General features: G+C 38.4%; 1 protein-coding gene across 6 annotated transcripts in view; it reads right to left on the bottom strand.

Moving 5' to 3' along the window:
• The window catches only part of MRE11 (MRE11 homolog, double strand break repair nuclease), a 74059-nt gene that overhangs the window by 16151 nt on the left and 39678 nt on the right, over positions 1 to 18230 (bottom strand). For all 6 annotated transcript variants that reach the window (XM_015085291.3, XM_015085265.3, XM_015085258.3 and 3 more), the window contains 3 exons: positions 15143 to 15205; positions 6725 to 6941; positions 5449 to 5532 (listed from right to left, as the gene is read on the bottom strand). In XM_015085291.3, the coding sequence (XP_014940777.3) occupies positions 5449 to 5532; positions 6725 to 6941; positions 15143 to 15205 (364 nt within the window). The remainder of the gene's footprint in view (positions 1 to 5448; positions 5533 to 6724; positions 6942 to 15142; positions 15206 to 18230) is intronic.

Genomic DNA, 18230 nt, shown 5'->3' on the forward strand with positions numbered 1-18230 from the left:
ATTAGACCAAATGAATTTACATAAAAGACAAATTTAGACTAACATTTACAAAACATCCATTTTCTTAAGTTTATTGTAAACATTGCCACTAATACTAATAGCAGCAATCATTCCCTTGGATTCTTACTAAATCCTGTGCGAAGTAATGTACATGTGTAAGTTTTTTTGATACTTCGAACTTCTCTGTGGAGTCAATTTTATACTGTCAATTTTATAGCTAAGGGATCCGAAGCTTATAGAATAGAAACAGTCTACTCTTACTGGGGGCTTAATATGTATATATACTACACCAAATATTCCACATGTATTTTCTCATTAATCTGCATAATAACCCAATGAGATCAATGCAATCATCACCCCATCTTACAGATGAGGACACTGAAGATGGAAAGCCTAATTAATGTGCTGAAAGACACATAGCTAGTAAATCAAGGAGTCAGAATTCAAACCGATAGCTCTGACTTTAGAACCATGCTTTTAACCTTTATGCTATACAATCTCTAAGGGGTTTTTATTCAGTCGTTCTCCAGTATTTAATGGGCATCTGCTCTATGCCAGGCACTATGGATACGGTGATGAAAAAGAAATGACTCAGTCCCTGTTCTGCCGGTGCTTGCCGGGGCAAGGGCATGGAGGCAGCCAGTGAAGAGCTGGCCGACCATTCCATGTCAGACTCCAAACCCCAGGTTCTTAACCTCACCATCTGCTGCAAAAGACACCACATTTAGATTTTCTCCTAAACATAATTCAGGAAATCTTAAGTTTCACATTAATTTGTCTTTTATCTACAGCTGCTTTTTACAAATGACTATTATTACTTTTAAAAAAACGAACATCGGTGAACATTTTAAGGCACTATAACTGGTCTCTTGTCTTCTCTATGCAAACAGAAGCTTTACTCCACATTATCAATGGGTAACAGCAGGACTCAGGAAAGAAGGTCTTTGGAAAGCCTCACAAGCGCAGTAGTTCTGAAAGGAGCTGATGGCAGAATGTGAAAAAATGCTCACAAAAAACCGTATGAGATAGAAAGTTTTAGATGCAAAGGAGGCAGTCACATGTAAGTTTTAAAGAAAGAAAACACGGATAAAACCTCTGCTACTTGTTTACTGGGGGCTAGGTTGTTGAGACAAACACTGCTGCTCAAAGCAACCCAAAATGCTCCATCAAACATTAAAAAAAAAAAATTCTGAATGGTATTTAATTGCTGATCACATAAAGAAGCAACAGGCAAAAATGGAAAAAAAGCTCGAACTCAGAGAATCAAGCAGAATCCTTTTTCCTGGGGACCTGTTGATCCGGACAAATGTTCACACTGGTCTTGACAGCTCTGTATAGAGAAAGGAAGAGCTATCTACAATAGGTCAAGGCCTGCTCAAGACAAGGTGGGGGTGGCTAATGCATTTCCTCCCTACCTTAAGCTGGGACCCCAACAGTTAAGAGGGAAGCAGATGTAAATAGGATTTTGCAAGTACATATCAGCTGGCTGAACCTCAAGTCATAAATTTAAACATAGTTTAATGTGGTCTAAGACTTGTGGTGCCCCCAGAGGCCTGGAGAAACAAATAGGAATCATGTCTGGAGGACCTTACCTTCATCCTTGACCTCAAATTATTCCTGCTGAGATTTTTTTAGGGACAACAGATAACAAAACATGCAAAGAAACATGTCACCATACATGAGAAACAACAGACACAGAAATCAGAAATAGACAATAAAAAGAGGCCAAAGACATTCAGACACTAGGTTCTTAGACACAGAATACAAAACAAGTATCCTTACTATGCACACACACAAAATTACAGACAGGCTTAAAAATACCTGCAAGGAATTTTTAAAATCACACAGCATATTTCAAAAGAACTATGTGAATTTCTACCTCCACAAAAAAAAAAACAACAAACAATGAAAATTAAACATTTAAAGGACACTTTTAAGAATAGGTGGGTGTGGGGAGGCTGCCTGACTCTGTGGGCAGAACATGTGTCTCTTACCTTGGGGCTGTAAGTTCGAACCCCACAGTGGGGTTAGAGTTTACTTAAAAAAAAAAAAAAAAAAAGATGGGTCAATCGGAAGATCACACAGCACAGGAAGATAAAACAATGGAAGATACAAGAGAGATTAATAGTCACTTGGGGACAGAGTGCTTCTTGTATTGATGTAAGTGAAGACCCAGAAGGGAGGAGAAAAAGAAGAGCACAGGGGTAGTATCTGAAGGGAGAGAACTCGTAGGAGTGATGAAAGACACCAATTCAGTTTCCTAGAGCCCAATAAATGCTAAGCAGGATAAAAGAGAATCCCCTATCTAGATTCAATGTAGAGAAACTGCAGAACACCAAATGCAGCTGGCTGGAGGAAAAACAGACTACTTGGGGCGGGGGGGAAGCAAGCAACAAGCTTAACTGATATAGCTCATTTCCTAACAACAAAAGACTCATTTTTAAGTGATTAAATTCTGCCCATTGGTGCCAAGGAAAGCTTCGCATAAACAATTAAGCCAGGACAAAAAAAAAAAAGGCAGTCTGGGCTGAGGGACAGGTGGGTAATTTATAACATCTATGCCTCTGTGTCACATGCTAACCAATTTGTGGTGGCTTAACATGAAAATGTACAGATTTTATTCACTTTGTTTTCCTATCTCTCTCTGCTTTTGTTTTTATAACGAACATTTTGTAAAATAACCCCACTATGTAGAGACTACTACATAAACAAACATAGAAGTGTGACTGACTTGTTGAACTCAGCCTACATCCTTTCTCTGCTGCTCATTTTGATTTTTCTCCTTCTCGGCTTTATCTCAGTCCTGCCAAGAATGCAAGAGCACCTTTTTGGATGCCATTTCCTAAATGGCAACAAAGACAGCATGCTTTTGGAGTAAAGACAAGGATCTCAGCTGGCTCTCCTCAAGTACTGAATAATCACCAAGGAAAAACATAGCAAAAGAACTTTCGATAAGAAGGTTAAGAGTCATTTACTTGATCTAATGTTTCTATCCTTCCTCCAATGTCAGTTGCCATCCAATAATGTGGAAAACTTCCTCTGATAGCGTCATAATTCACTTCCTTCTGGGGCAGTTGACGCTATCTTCACATTAATTAGACAGGTTACTCTGTATAATGCAAAGACTGTTCTATTGAGAACTAGTAGGTAGGTATCTAATCTTACCTTGTTCTGGAAACCAGTAGTACAACTGACTTTTCAACAACTCAGGGGTTAGGGGCACTGACTCCTGAACAATCCAAAATCCCCATGTAACTTCTGACTCCCCCAACACTTAACTACTAATGGCCTACTATTTATTGGAAGCCTTACTGACAACATAAACAGTTGATTTAACACTTATTTTTCACATTGTATTATATACTGTATTCTTACAACAAAGTAAACTAGAGAAAAGGTAATGTTATTAAGAATATCACGTGGAAGGGAAAATACATTTATAGTACTGTGTTTATCAAAGAAAAAAAAAAACCACACACGCACACACACACACACACACATATAAGTGGACCTACACAGCTTAAACTAGTGTGGTTCAAAGGTCAAGTAGTGACTAACTCCTGGTTCTGGAGTCTAGAGTCTAGGGAATGTGGGATTAATCCAAGTTTTAAAATTTCCCAGTTGTGAGACTGTGGGTAAGTTGCCTATCTTTTCAAAGCCTCAGTTCCCTTTTCTCTAAAAGAGAGATAATGTAAGTATCTAACCAGAGAGCTGTTGAGAAGCATGCAGTAACTCTCTCATAAATATCAGCTATTATGAGGACTATTGTTAGTGGCTTTATCAACCTAGTACAAATTGCTTAGCTGAGCTCCCCCACCTATAAGATGTGGGAGTAAGTGAAGTATATTCTTAAGTCTTCTGGATCCATTTTATCAGTTAATAAACTTAAATCTGTAAGCTTCTAGTCTTTCCAATCTATCCTTATTGGAGCTCATGGATGAACTTCATGGAAGTCCCAGAATCCTTTGGAAATGAGTGCACCTGCACTTGAGCACCTACTTAAGGAGAAGAGACACAGCTCTCATCAGCTTCTTAAGAATCCAGAACTCAAAAATATTTAACACCACTGCCTTTGGGACTATACAAATCAAACGCATTCTATCTTTCACAGGACAGAGTTGAATTTATATAAAGACCTAAATTCTTCCCAGGTTAGATATCTCAAGTTCCTTCTACCATTTTTCCTATTATATGGTTTTTCTTCTGAATGATCATATGTAGTTGATATCCTTCTTGAAACAGTTCCAAAAGTAAGTACAGAGGGAAAACATCCTTGCTACAAAGAGGCACTACTTCTATTAATATTGTTAAAATACCGGTAAACATGGACAGTTAGGAGGACCTGCACATTCTTACTGACCTTAGTCTTTTTTATTTAAGTATGTGATTAAACTCACATACCTCTCACAACTCTTTATACAGCCGTCCTTTTGAACATATATGCAGTTTACATTTACACTTGATAAAATTTCATTGTGTAAGATTTAGTCCAACTCTCCAATCTGTCTAAAATTAATCCTAGCTATGAATGAGACAATAATTAACCTCAATAATAGATAACATAAATAAAACGCATATGGCTATGTATGTATTTTATGAATGCTAGGTAAACAAAAACATATAACCACATGTTTTAACAATGTTACTTTTAGGAGCCCCTGGGTGACTCAGTCTGTTAATTTTGGCTCAGGTCATGATCTCACGGTTCATGGGTTTGAGCCCCATGTCAGGCTCTGAACTGCGAGCATGCGGTCTGCTAGGGATTCTCTCTCTCTCCTTCTCTCTGCCCCTCTCCTACTTGCTGGTTCTCTCTCTCTCTCCAAATAAACAAACAAACAAACAAACAAACAAACATTAAGAAAAAAAACCCAATGTTACTTTTATAAAACCAACAACTTAGAGTGATCTCAAAATTTAAATACAGCTTATTATATTTTTATGCTATTATTAAAAATAGGTCCCCTTAGGTTGAGGTCAAATTTTAGACCATAACACACACACAAAATTAGTTTAAAGAATCCTAACCATAATTTCTCTTAAATACAGATTACATGACTTCCCTGTGCTAACAGTAGAGTCAGACCAAAGCAGCATAAGAAAGTAAACAACATATTAAGCAGCAGCTCTTTCTCTTTTGATCATTGCTGATACACTGACCAACTGACTCACTTTTCTAGGTCTTCATGATCCCTCTATAAACAGGAAATAAATTTGTCAAAAATAAGGGATTATAAAAAATAATTTTTAAGGCTCACCCTTTTCAAGAGCTCTGATGAATGGCAAAGACCTTTAAAAAAAATAATTTATCCTGTAATCCTAATAATCCTTTTGACTCCCCCCAGTGATGGCAACACAGACCGATGAGGTTTACTAATGGTGAATTCCTAGGTCTTCCTATGTTGACATTGATAAATAACTGCTAGCTGATCATTTCAAGTCCATACTCACCATCTATAATAGACATATTTCTAGATGTTGACACAGCAGCCTTTGAACTTCTGCTTCGAGTAGAAGTATCCAGACTACTGCTTCCTGTTAGAATAGTGAGCAGTCAGTATATAATACCGTCAATAGCCAAGGTTTTTTTAAAACAATGCCAAAATGAAATGTAAATAGTTATGTCAAAACATAGTTTATGTATAAAAAGTCAAAGACATATATAGCAAGAAACACCTAGGCTAATCAATTTTCAAAGACTATATACTTCTATCACATTTGGTTTATACTGTTCCAATCAAAATTTAAGGAAATACTTTGTAAATTTAAGGATAATGAAAATAAATTATCATTAGAGGATGAGGATTTCTCTCCCTGGAAATTTTTAACTAAAATACTATTTTACCAGATAAATATTTAATAGAAACAATTCAACAATATTCCTAGAAATGATTTATATAATGCACCAGGAAGCCACTGGATGGCCAATTTTCCATTATTTGGATTATTTAAGGGAAACAGTGACACATTACTACACTGATGGCAATTAATGTCAATGACTGCTTTAAGAGATCAAGTTGTTTTGGGCGCCTGGGTGGCTCAGTTGTTTAAGCGTCTGACTTTGGCTCAGGTCATGATCTCACAGTTTGTGAGTTCAAGTGCCACGTTGGGCTCTGTGCTGACAGCCTGGAACCTGCTCCAGATTCTGTGTCTCCTTCTCTCTCTTCCCGTCCCCGGTTCACGCTCTGTCTCTCTCTCTCAAAAATAAACATTAAAAAAAATACCTCAAATTGTTTTAGGGTAGTTTTCTTTCTGCACACATTTTGTGTGTGTACTTTATAAAAGAAGCTACTTTATAAAAATGCGGGCATTTGTATCTTACGATAGTAACAGAAATAATAATTTTTATGACCTGGAGTTTGTTTCTGCTGCCAATGGTCATTAGGTAGCCATTTTCCTTAGCAGCTCGTATTTGCCCATTACCTGATACATGCGAGAGTAAATAGGACATTAAATGTATCCAAAAGGTACTGTGTGAGAAACATAGTGAAGTTCTTAAAAAAAAAAAAAGTGAAGAGAAATTAAAACCTTATGTGCACATGGCCATTAATATTTATTTATGTAAAACACACATATCAGAACTACATAAAAGATGGACTTTATGCATTACAAAAGCAAAGTTTTAAAGGACTGCATCACTTAAATTCTGATGATAGGAATACAATCTTGTGTTTCCCATCTAACTGCCAAGTCTGAACGTGTGTGAAAGACAGTACTCGGGGCTAACCTCTTCCTCTCTGAGACCCTCCTCTCGAGGCTGAACTCTGCCCTCTTCCCCGTCGGCCTCTTCCTCGGCCTCTTCCTCTGTTGGCTGCTGCTGTGATGTCATCATCAGAGTCATCAGCCATCTGTTCTGCCAGATCTATACTCATAAGGTCCTCAGCACTAAAGGCGGAAGCAGAGTCCTCGGACTGAGATCTGAGGGCTCTGGCCCTAGTCATAGCCTGAGAGGGAGAGAAGGGAAAGTACACATTAACAGACAATGCAGCATCCTAAGTCATGAGTTTGGTCATTGAGATAACATTTAATATTGTCAAACTGCCTATACCATTCTGTTTCACTAATCATGCTATAAAAATGTCAAGCAGGAGAAGAATAAAAAGCTTAAGACCAAGAAGATGCAAATTTTAACTTGGGAAGAAACTGTCTAAAAAGACAGGTGTGAGGTTTAGTGAAATATTTTAACTCTGAAATGAACAGATTTTCTGATTAAAAATAGGGTAAAATAAAAGCAATGCTGTCCTGAGCTCTTCCCTTAACCCAATCGAAAGGTAACAAGGAGAACAGAAACAAGACACAATACACTTTCAATGAAATAAGAAATAGCTCCAACTTCAAAACACAAACTCTCTGAAGAAGAGTTAACAGATATAACAAAGATCTGACCTGTTTGAGGAACAAGGCTGAGAAGAGTGTCAGGGAACACAGAGCTCTCTAAAATGGATCTATACGTCTCAAGGGACCATGACTGTAGTCTCTCTTGCTTGGAATAGAAAATTCTCAGTCTAAGAACAGGTGGCTAGAACATTTCTAAGTGCTCTATGATACCATAAAGTAAGCGGAGAGGGGGCTACATGAGGAGATGAGAACAAAGCAGGTAGGGCAGAAGCAGGAGTAAAGTGGGCTGTGGGAGATCATCCACCTTCAGGATGATGGTGGATGATCTTAGCTTAAGGGAGATAACAGCTAATTCACTACACGAAGGACTCGACACTGAATACTATGTAAAAAACAAAATAAAACAAAAAAAACCTTCAGGGAACACAACAAAAAATATAAAGAAAAAATAATAGAAAAAGATTCCAAATCATTTTTCTTGTCATAGATGAAGTATGGCGAATCCTCCTTATTCCTGGATTCTGTATTTGCAACCCCCAGAACGATCCTCCTGACACTTCTGCAGTCATCTGTGGACCTGCGCAGAGTGGCAAAAATGCTGAGTCTCCTGACGCACACGTTCCCCAATGAAGATGAACAACGGGACACCCTGCCTGCTTGTTTCTGCTCTCACACTTTAAACGGGTGTCCTTTTGGCGGCATATTTAGTGCCATGTTTTCCCACACTTTTGTGCTTTTGGTTGGTGATTCGGTGTACTGCTCAAGTGCTGTCTAGTGCTCCCAAGTGCAAGCAGGCTGCGGCGTGCCTTACAGATGACATACATGTCGTTAGATAAGCTGCATTCAGGTATGAGTTACGGGGCCGCTGGTTCTAAGTTCAATGTTAGTGAATTACAATATATACATTAATTAAGATGTCTTTAAACAGAAACACACGTAAAAAGGTTATGTACTGATCAGCTGACAAAAGTGGAACCGGTAGTTGGCAGGAACCTAATCCTGTATTTTCTCCTAGCAGCAATATGGTTCAGTATTTGCTAATTTAGTATTTGTGGTGACATAGAACATAGAACTTGTACTTTTTTTTAAAGGAAAAAGGAGATCTAAATTAAATAATTAATAAGACAGATCTAATTGATACATGTTGAACTCTATACTCTGAAAATAAGTAATATACTTCTTTGCAAGACCTCCTGAAATGTTTAGCTAATATATCATAGGGTGTTAAGAAAAATATCAGTAAGTTCTAAATAATTAACAGTATTATTATATTGCCTAATCACCATGAATACAATTAGGAATTACTTACAAAAAAACAAAAACACTTGCCTCAAAACCTCAAAACTAAAATTGTAGAAATCTAGAAAATAATAAAAATACTACATACAAAACATATGAAACAAATAAAGCTGTGTTTGCAAAGAAAGCCTACAACCTATTAAAAAAGAATAAATGCAAATAAGGAGATCTGGCATTCAAAAAGTTTAGACAAATAAAACCCATCCACAGGAAACTATTAGAAATCAATAATGAGGGGCGGCCTGGATGGCTCAGTTGGTTGAGTGCCCCATTTCAGCTCAGGTCATGATCTCAGGGCTAGTGACTTCAAGCCCCATGACAGGCTCTGTCCTGACAGCTCAGAGCCTGCTTTGGATTCTGTGTCTCCCTCTCTCTCTCCCCTACCCCTCCACTTGTGCTCTGTCTCTTTCTGTCCCTCTCTCTCAAAATAAATGATCATTAAAAAAATTTGCAGGGGGAAGGCGCCTGCGTGGCTCAGCCAGTTGGCTGTCTGTCTGACTTCGGCTCAGGTCAGGTTCTCACAGTTTTTGGTTTGAGCCCTAAGTTTGTGGTTTGTGGTTTGAGCTGTCTGTGCTGACAGCTCAGAGCCTGGAGCTTGCTTCTTATTCTGTGTCTCCCTCTCTCTAGCCCTCCCCTGCTCACGCTCTGTCTCACTCTCTCAAAAATAAATAAATATTAAAAAATTTAAAAAAAATATTTTAATTTGTTTGTATAAAAAAATCGATGGTACAATCATAAACACATTTTAAGCAAAAATCATTCAAATTAGCAAATTTAAAAACTGGTCCTCTGGGGCAAAACCATATTGATAAAAATCACTAATTTAACAAAAAGGAAGAAAAGCCAAATATACACCATTAGAAATGAAAGTGGAGGGAAAAAAGATCGACAGAAAATTCAAGAATCCTGACAAATACTCTTCAATCCTAAGTAATTGGAAAAATAAATGACCTAAATGGATCCAAGAACAGGTACACAGTCTCAACAGACTAACATCAAAGAAAAATCTGAGAAAACTATTAAAGGAACACCTCTGAAAAGGACCACAGCCAGAAAGTTTCACAGGTAAAGTCTATCAAATCTTCAAAGAACAGACCGTTCCACTGCTATTCCCATAGTACCAGAGCATAAAGAAAGCTTCCAATTTATTTTTGTAAAGCAGCATAACATTGGTACTGAAGAAGTGACAAAGGACTGCATGCACAAAAGAAAATTAAAGGATCTGACTTATGAATATTAAAGTGAACAAAGAGAATCCAGGAACATATGGAAAAACCGTATCAGGTATACCCATTATCAGGGGGCTCATAAAGTGGTAACAAGGATGGGGCAATAATAGGATATGTTTTAATATAATTTATCAAATCAATAAATAGAACAAAGGAGGAAAAGTCCCACATGTTTATCTATACATGGATCAAAAAGGCACTTAATTCATCACCCATTCTGGATTTGAACAAACCCCAAAACCCTTCTTTTGCATGACAAATACCCTAAATATGCTATCCCCTCACCACACAAAGAGTGTGTGCACTTTCATGTGAGAGAGACCAACGCCCTTGGCACAAAAACAAAACAAAAATTTTGGGGCCAAGAACATGACCAGGTGTCTCATATAAATAATTTATAAACACAAAACCACTCAAAGTCACTGGTAACAAAGGCAGTACGGATTAAAAACAACAGCAAGAGACAATTTCTCACCCTTCAGATTTGTAAAGATCAAAAGGTGTAGTGGGGCACCTGGGTGCTCAGTAGGTTAAATGACGGACTTCGGCTCAGGTCATGATCTCACGGTTCATGAGTTCGAGCCCCGTGTGGGGCCCTGTGCTGACAGCTCAGAGTCTGGAACCTGCTTCAGATTCTGTGTCTCCCTCTCTCTCTGCCCCTCCCCTGCTCACACACTCTCTCTCTCTCAAAAATATTTTTAAAAAATTGAAAAAAAAAAAAAAACCCAAAAGATGTAGTAATACATCATGATGACAAAGATGTGGGGAAATAAACACTCCCAAATACTGGTCAGAATGTAAACTGGGGTGACATCTCTGAAGTGATGGAGAGGTATCCAGCAAAAATCTAAAATGCATATGCTCTTTTATGATTATTCCTTGGAACAAATTACCCACCATCCATTTCCAAATTTTGTACTTTGCCTTTGTCTAAATACTAGACCTTCATTTTATCATCTCAAACATTACATTAAAATAGTTTAACTCTACTTTTCTGTGCAACAGACTTTGGAATTTACAAATATATTTGAAGTACATTACTTCTAAGAATTAGTTGGGGAATTCTAATTTACCTCATGAGTGTAGGCCCAGAACCATTGTTAAGTGCAGATCCACTGGTAGGACAATGTTTTCAGGTGCTTTTTTGATGAGATTCGAAAACATCCTATCCTGGTATTACACCTTTTAAAAAAAAAATTGTGGCAAAATATACAAAAGTAACTCCCCATTCCCTACCCCATCCCCTAGTTATCACTATTCTACTTTTTGTCTGTATGAATTTGACTACTCTAGGTATCTCACGTAAGTGGAATTATACAAGCAATCATCCTTTTACGTCTTACTTCACTCAAGATATTTTTGAGTTTTGTCCATGTTGTAGTATCAGAACTTCACTCCTTTTTTAAAAAATTTTATTTTTATTTACTCTGAGAGAGAGACAGAGAGACAGAGAGAATTCCAAGTAGGCCCTGCACTGTCTGTGCAGAGACACGGGACTTGAACTCATGAACAATGAGACCATGACCTGAGCTGAAATTAAGAGTTGGACGCTTAACCAACTGACCCATCCAGGTGCCCCACAATTTCACTCCTTTTAAGGTTAAATGAATAGTCTGCTGTACATACATACCACATTTCATCTGTCCATCAACTGTTACTACCTTTTGATTATTGTGAATAATGCTATGAGCATGGGTGTACAAATACCTGAGTCCTTGCTTTCAGTTCTTGGGAGTAAATACCTAGAAATGCAACTGCTAGATCACGTTATTCTATTTTAAATTTTTTGAGGAATTATCATACTATTCTCCACAGAAGATTTTATATTCCCACCAGCAATGCACAGGGTTGCAATTTTTCCATATTCTTTGCAACACTATTTTCTAGTTCTTTTTTTTAACGGTCATCTTAATAGATGTGAAGTGAGATCTCTTTGTGGTTTTGACTTACATTTCCCTAATGATTAGTGATGTTGAGCAACGTTTCTTGTGCTTATTGGTCACCCGTTTATCTTCTTTGGAGAAATGTCTAAGTCCTTCATCCACTTTTTAAGTTGCGTTTTGTTGTGATCAAGTTTTAGGAGTTCTTTACATGTTATGGATATTAATCATTTACCAAACACATTATGTGCAGATAACTTCTCTCCTCGTATGGGGCGCCTCTTCACTTTGTTGACAGTGCTTGGCACTATAGTTTAGAAGGGGATCATCTCTGCCTCCGATTCAGGTAAAGCACAGGAAACTAGAGGCTGGGAAAACTATGGACTACATGTTAGACTAAGAATAGATTTTACATTTTTAAAGGATTGTTAAAAAAAAAAAACAGCCACCACCTACACAGAGAAGAATATGTGGCAAAGAGCATAGATGGCCTGCAAAGCCTCAATTATCCACTGTTTGGCCTTTTATTTAACTGTGAACTTATATTTAAAGAAAATACTTGAGAGCTTTCCAATGTGCACAAGAGCCTTTAAAGCCTCTTGGAAGGACTAATGCTTTTGTCTGTTTGTTTAAATAATTTAAGCTAACCCCCATGGCTGGAGGTTATAGCTTGGGAAAGTCTCAAACTCCATTACAAAATCTAAGCAGTATCCTGAATGAAGACCATTTATAACATCCTATGGCAATGCTAACAAATTACTTAGGAAACCCCGATTACCTGCTATATCTTAAAATATAGCCGAAAAATCAAAACTTAAAAGCGCTTTCTTCTGAAAAATTCCTAAATGCCATCTGTCATGTCCACTATTACCTTCCTTGTATAAAATATTCACTCTTATTCTTTAAAAGGTTAATGAAAAACTGAATTTAGTGGCTCCAAACACAAAGGACGTGCCCAGAAATACTTCCGTAATCTGTTAAATTGAAACGGTTAGTTAAGTTTACACGATCCAAGAATCAGGAGTCATTTCTTTCCTGTAGCATTCACTCTTGCTACTTAGCAAACTCTTTTCTACTTGAACGGAACTCTGTAGATGAATACAAGCATAAATGTGGTAAGGGATCCCTAATCTATAGCTTCCTCTTCTTAGCTCCCCAAAACCATCTTGTAAACGGTAAAGCAGTTATACCTGTGCTTTTTAGGAACAGTGATTTTCATGTGCTGCACATCAAAAACTTTCAGAAATTTTATATTTTTAGCCATTCACTTGCCATGAGTTGTATTAATGTCATGATGATACAGAGTTGTGATAGGACGTGGTATGGTGGAAAAGTCTAGACTTGAAGGTAAAATTTCACCCCACCAGGTAACCTGTACTGTGGTCTCAGTCTCATTTGTGAAATGGAAACTGAAATAGTGTGATACACCTAGAGAAAACTCAATAAATAAAAATTTCACAAATACCATTTGCCCTTTCTCCTTGAAAGCAGCAATGAATAAAACAAAGTAGGCCATGTGTTCTGTTTTTTCCTACATTCATGTAGAAGTGACTCTGACATCGGGAGTGTTGAATGTGAAATTTAGTGGATGGTGGTAGTTTTTAGTTCTCTGATCAATTACTGTAGGCTATTAATGAAAGGCAAGAGGTAGGAAAAACCTGTAGTCAGTATTGGCCCTACTGCTAGTAACGTTAGTTTACGTTGTAAAATCTCCTGTATTACACGATGGAGATAGTGCTAACTTTTACAACGCGAAGAAGCCAGTGAAACTCAGAAAACTAGGCATTTAGAAGATTATCTTTGCATATCTAAAGAAAGTTTACTAAGTGAGTTATTACACTTCACATTACTACATATTCTAATGAACTGGGATATAATTTGGGGGGGGCAACTCCACCCACCATAAGTTCAGGTCATCAAACTTTTATAGGAAGACAGAAAGAAAAAAAACCACAATAACACCAAAAATGTTACTTTCCTACTCCTTAATATTCCACGTAAGATGCATTACTGGATCAGCTTAAAATGTAAAGTAGCCAGTATGGTATGACAGATATTGAAGTAAATCAGATGTAGACTTAGAAACTGTATTTAAAAAAGAAAAAATTCTATCTAACGGCCTTTAGAGATGGTACTGAAGAATTATCTGATAACTAATCTTTCCTATGTCAGGATCTAAAATTGCTTCACATTAAAGGCTGTGTCGTATTACCCAGTAGTCATCACTAGATCAACCACTAAATGGACTCCTTTTCAGAGGACAAAAAAAAGGAAATTCAGAGTCCCCATCTCCTTAGGCAGGGTTCTTTTCCTTTTTAGTATCCCAGGTATTGACTTTTACCTAAGGAGTGTGCTTAAAACAAGGCAAAAAATATTTAAAGGGTGGTGGTGATGGGGGCGGGGGGGGTGGGGTTTCCATTAATTCCTTTTTGCTTGTACCTGAGAAAACAGTGGAGTTTGTAAAAGTTAATATGAGGGATGTGTCAAGTGCTTCCGCACCTTCCAACTCACCACCTGTCAGGGGCAGTTCTGATTAGGAAAATGACAATGGACTAGCAGGATAGTTGTATTAATTCAGTGAGGATGACACTTCCGGTCATGATAATGTTTAACAATTTTCTTTCTATATACATCTGCTTCACCTACTAAAGTGAGTCTCTGGTGGACACGAACCACATGCTTTCCACATCTGTATTGCTAATGCCAGTAGGACGGCGAGGTTGTAACAGATACGGATGAAAGCAATCAAGACAAAGTCCCAATAGTAAATCAGTTATAAGATAACCTTTAAATACTACATAGCAACCATAAAACACGAGGGACAAATGGGAAAATAGAAAAACATGTTTCAATAGTGAATTCACCAAGTACCACATAGAGGCCCAAAGTTTAAGTAAATGGTCGTTAACCAGAAGTTCTAAACTGCAGATTGAGAAAGACAGCATTGATGGTGATCAAGCCCATTTCAACATTTTAGAAAGCCCAGAGGACACCGTGTATTTACCTATGGTAATACTGCTAGCAAGACCCTATGTTTCTTCCTTTTTACCCAAAATAATACCAGCTCGGTAGGGTTAGATTTCATCTTACACTGGTTAAGATGTTCTGATTACAATTATGTATTATTTTGATTAATAAGGGCTCTTGTTGCATATGTCCCCTGCTCCCACACAATTAAATCAGTTTTAGAGGAGAGCAAAAGGGAAAAAAGGGAATGGCAGCAAGCAGAATACTGGTAGGGTGAGCTGGTGTAAATCAAAGGCAGCTATTCTCGGCCAATCCCTGCTCAGTCCTATCAATCAAACCTCGGTCCTGTGGACTGACTCCTCTATAAACAAACCTACTAGTCATTCTAACTTAAATTGACATATAAGCACAAGAATTTACAGCAGAAATTACCTCTCGAACTTCATCATCTTCTTCATTAGTGTTTTTTTGCCTGCTTTCTCTGAAACGGCGTACCTGTATTAAAACAGAGTAAATCACAAACATGTTGCTTATTCCTATCATGTAAATATAAATGTGCTACAATTAAGAAATGCTTTCTAGGGGTGCCTGGGTGGCTCAGTTAAGTGGCTGACTTCAGCTGAAAGTCATGATCTTGCAGTCTGTGAGTTCGAGCCCCATATCGGGCTCTGTGCTGACAGCTCAGAGTCTGGAGCCTGCTTCAGATTCTTTGTCTCCCTCTCTCTGCCCCTCCCCTGCTTGTTCTCTCTCTGTCAAAAATAATAAACGTTAAAAAAAAAAAAAGAAATGCTTTCTATTACAACAAAAAACTTGGAAATATAAGTACAGTTTTGTCTCACAAAACACTGACTAAAAAATCATATTTTTCTAGTGATTTACATTAAAATTTCAGAATTGTACTATATAGGCCCTAAGCAAAACTGTATTACCTCCTGCTGAAATGTTCCAGATCACTGAAAAAGTCTATCAAACTGCAGAAGAAAAAGTCCTTTAACACCTATGGGTGCTATACTTCAGTAAAATAGTTAAAAACAAAAATCTCTTCTTTCAGAGACTTGAAATATTTATTATATGGCTCAAATCATTCTTAGGCACTTGGGTGTAAGAGATTCAGGAGGCTCTCTGAAATGGTAATGCGAAGTGGGTGGGCCTCTAAAGATCACTTTACTACTGAATGTTTACCACTGGCTGATAATGGTCCTGGAACCAAGAGGGATACTAGAGATTTTTTTTTAATTGTTGCTCAACAAGGCTCTTATAGTACAGTTACATAATTAGAGAAAAGCTCTATTTGTTTAATAATTTATTTGGCATCTAGTTACTGAGCACCCATTATGTGTCCAGCACTATAGGAACTGAGAATACACCAGTGAACAAAATAGCTACAAACTCTGTCCCCCAGGAGTACAATTGTGTGTGTGTGCAAGTGTGTGTGCGCATGTGTGTGTAGCCAATAAATGAAAACAAAATAAGAAGTTCTATTGCATTTTAGAAGGTGGACTGGATTGAGTTAATTTACAACTAGACAGAAAACTCTAGGCTCTTCTCTGGGGAGCCTTTAGCTGGGGCCGTTTATTTACTGATGGTTTTCAACCTGCACAACCAGGTTTGAAGCGTGGCTTGACTATGTGACCAGAGGGGTATATAAAAGATCTCCTGGGACCTTTTGCACAGATGTTGGTGTTCAATCCAGGGATCACTGTGTGGATTTGAGGACATGGGGAGCTTATATATGCTTGGGGTCTCCCAGGTCCCTAATGTCTGCCCATACTTTTTCTTGATGCACTAGATCCTTTGCCTTTAAAGAAAAACCTTAGGGGTGCCTGGGTGGCTCAGTGGGGTAAGCGTTTGACTCTTGATCTCAGCTCAGGTCATGATCTCACAGTTTGTGGGTTTGAGCCCCTTGTGGGGCTCTGCGCTGACAGCACTGACCCTGCTTGGGATTCTGTCCCTCTCTCTCTGCCCTTCCCCCACTCTCTCCCTCTCAAAATAAACTTAAAACAAAAAAACAAAAAAAAAAACAAACCAAACCTTAGATGAAGAATGCTCAGTGAAGTCTGGAGTTCTTCAAATATCTGAATCTGTGAAATCCTGGCAAAAGACAGTAAGTATGCAGAGAAAAATAAAGCAGGAAGAGGATGAGCAATGCTGAGAGGTCACATCTGAATAGGATGACCATGGAAGGCCTGAGAAGGTAATTTATGAACAAAGATTGTAGAAGGAAATGAATCTTGCAAATGATTAGGGAAGAACACTCTAATCAAAGCAAACAATGTGTTTTGTAAAAGCACTGGGGCAGAAGTACGCATGGTGTGTGTAACAAATAGCAAGGAGGTTGCTGTGGCTCAAGCAGACTGGATGGGAAAAACATAAGGGAAAGCCAGACTGAACAGGGCCTCGTGAAAAACTACAGGGGCTTTTTCTTCAGGCGGGAGTGACTGGATCTGAAATATGTTAGGATCACTGACAGGTGAATTGAGAATGGGGGGTGGAGGAAGAGCACAGGTAGAAAAAGAGAGGCGTTTGGAGGGTACTGGAAGAATCTAATCAAGAAACGGCAATGCAGATTGGACCACCGGTAGTGACGAAGGCGTGAGAAGCAGATTCTTTATGTATTCTGCAGTAATGCCACAGGACATTTACAGAGTCAGGACACAAGGGACATAACGGGAAGAGTCAAGGATCACTTCAAGGTTTTTGGCCTGAGCAACGGAAAGAATGGTGTTTCTACTGGGACACGACACAGAGTAAAGGCTGAGAACAGAGCAATTCAGACTGGGGAGTGTTAGCGGTTGGAGAGGTCTACTAAGCATCCAAGTAGAAATGTCTAGCAGGCTGCCGGCCACAGAAATCTTAAGCTGAGAGGAGAGGTCTGGGCTAGACTTTTGAAAGTCACCACCAAACGGATGGAATTTAAATCCAGGCAGCTAGATGAGATTATAAAGGGAGTATGCAGATGAAGGAGAGCTCCAAGGACTGAGTTCTAGGGACTCCAACAAAAGAGGTGGAGAGATGACAAAAACAACGGAAGCAAAGAAGACCAGAAGACTGTGGGGTCCAAAGCCAAAGAAAAAAATGGCTTCAAGAAGAGTTCAACTGAGATTTAAGATGAACTGACAAGTGGATTTAGCAAGAGAAGTCACTGGTGACTCTCAATGAGCAGCTTCACTGGAATGATGGGGTCAACCCACCTGGACGATGGGCGTAAGGGAAAAGGGAGGGAGAAAAATCGGGGCAGCAAATACAGAAAACCCTGAAGCAATTCTGCTGTAAGAGGGAACCAATGAAGTAGAGTAGTTGCTAAACGGAAATGGGACTGAAGAGGTTTATTTGCTGTTTAAGCTGAAAGAAATGACAGTGTCTGTCATGATTCAGGAGAGGGGATAAAATTGTTTTTGAAAATGGCACAGTATGTAACAGTGCTCTAGGTGGCATGTGCCTTACCAAAAGTGCTAAGTCACTCATGCAAGAGAAATGAGTCAGTAAAAATACTGCGTAGGCACTGTGTGCCCGCAGTGCT

The sequence above is a fragment of the Acinonyx jubatus genome, chromosome D1, assembly GCF_027475565.1.
Source record: "Acinonyx jubatus isolate Ajub_Pintada_27869175 chromosome D1, VMU_Ajub_asm_v1.0, whole genome shotgun sequence".
Taxonomy (NCBI): Eukaryota; Metazoa; Chordata; class Mammalia; order Carnivora; family Felidae; genus Acinonyx; species Acinonyx jubatus.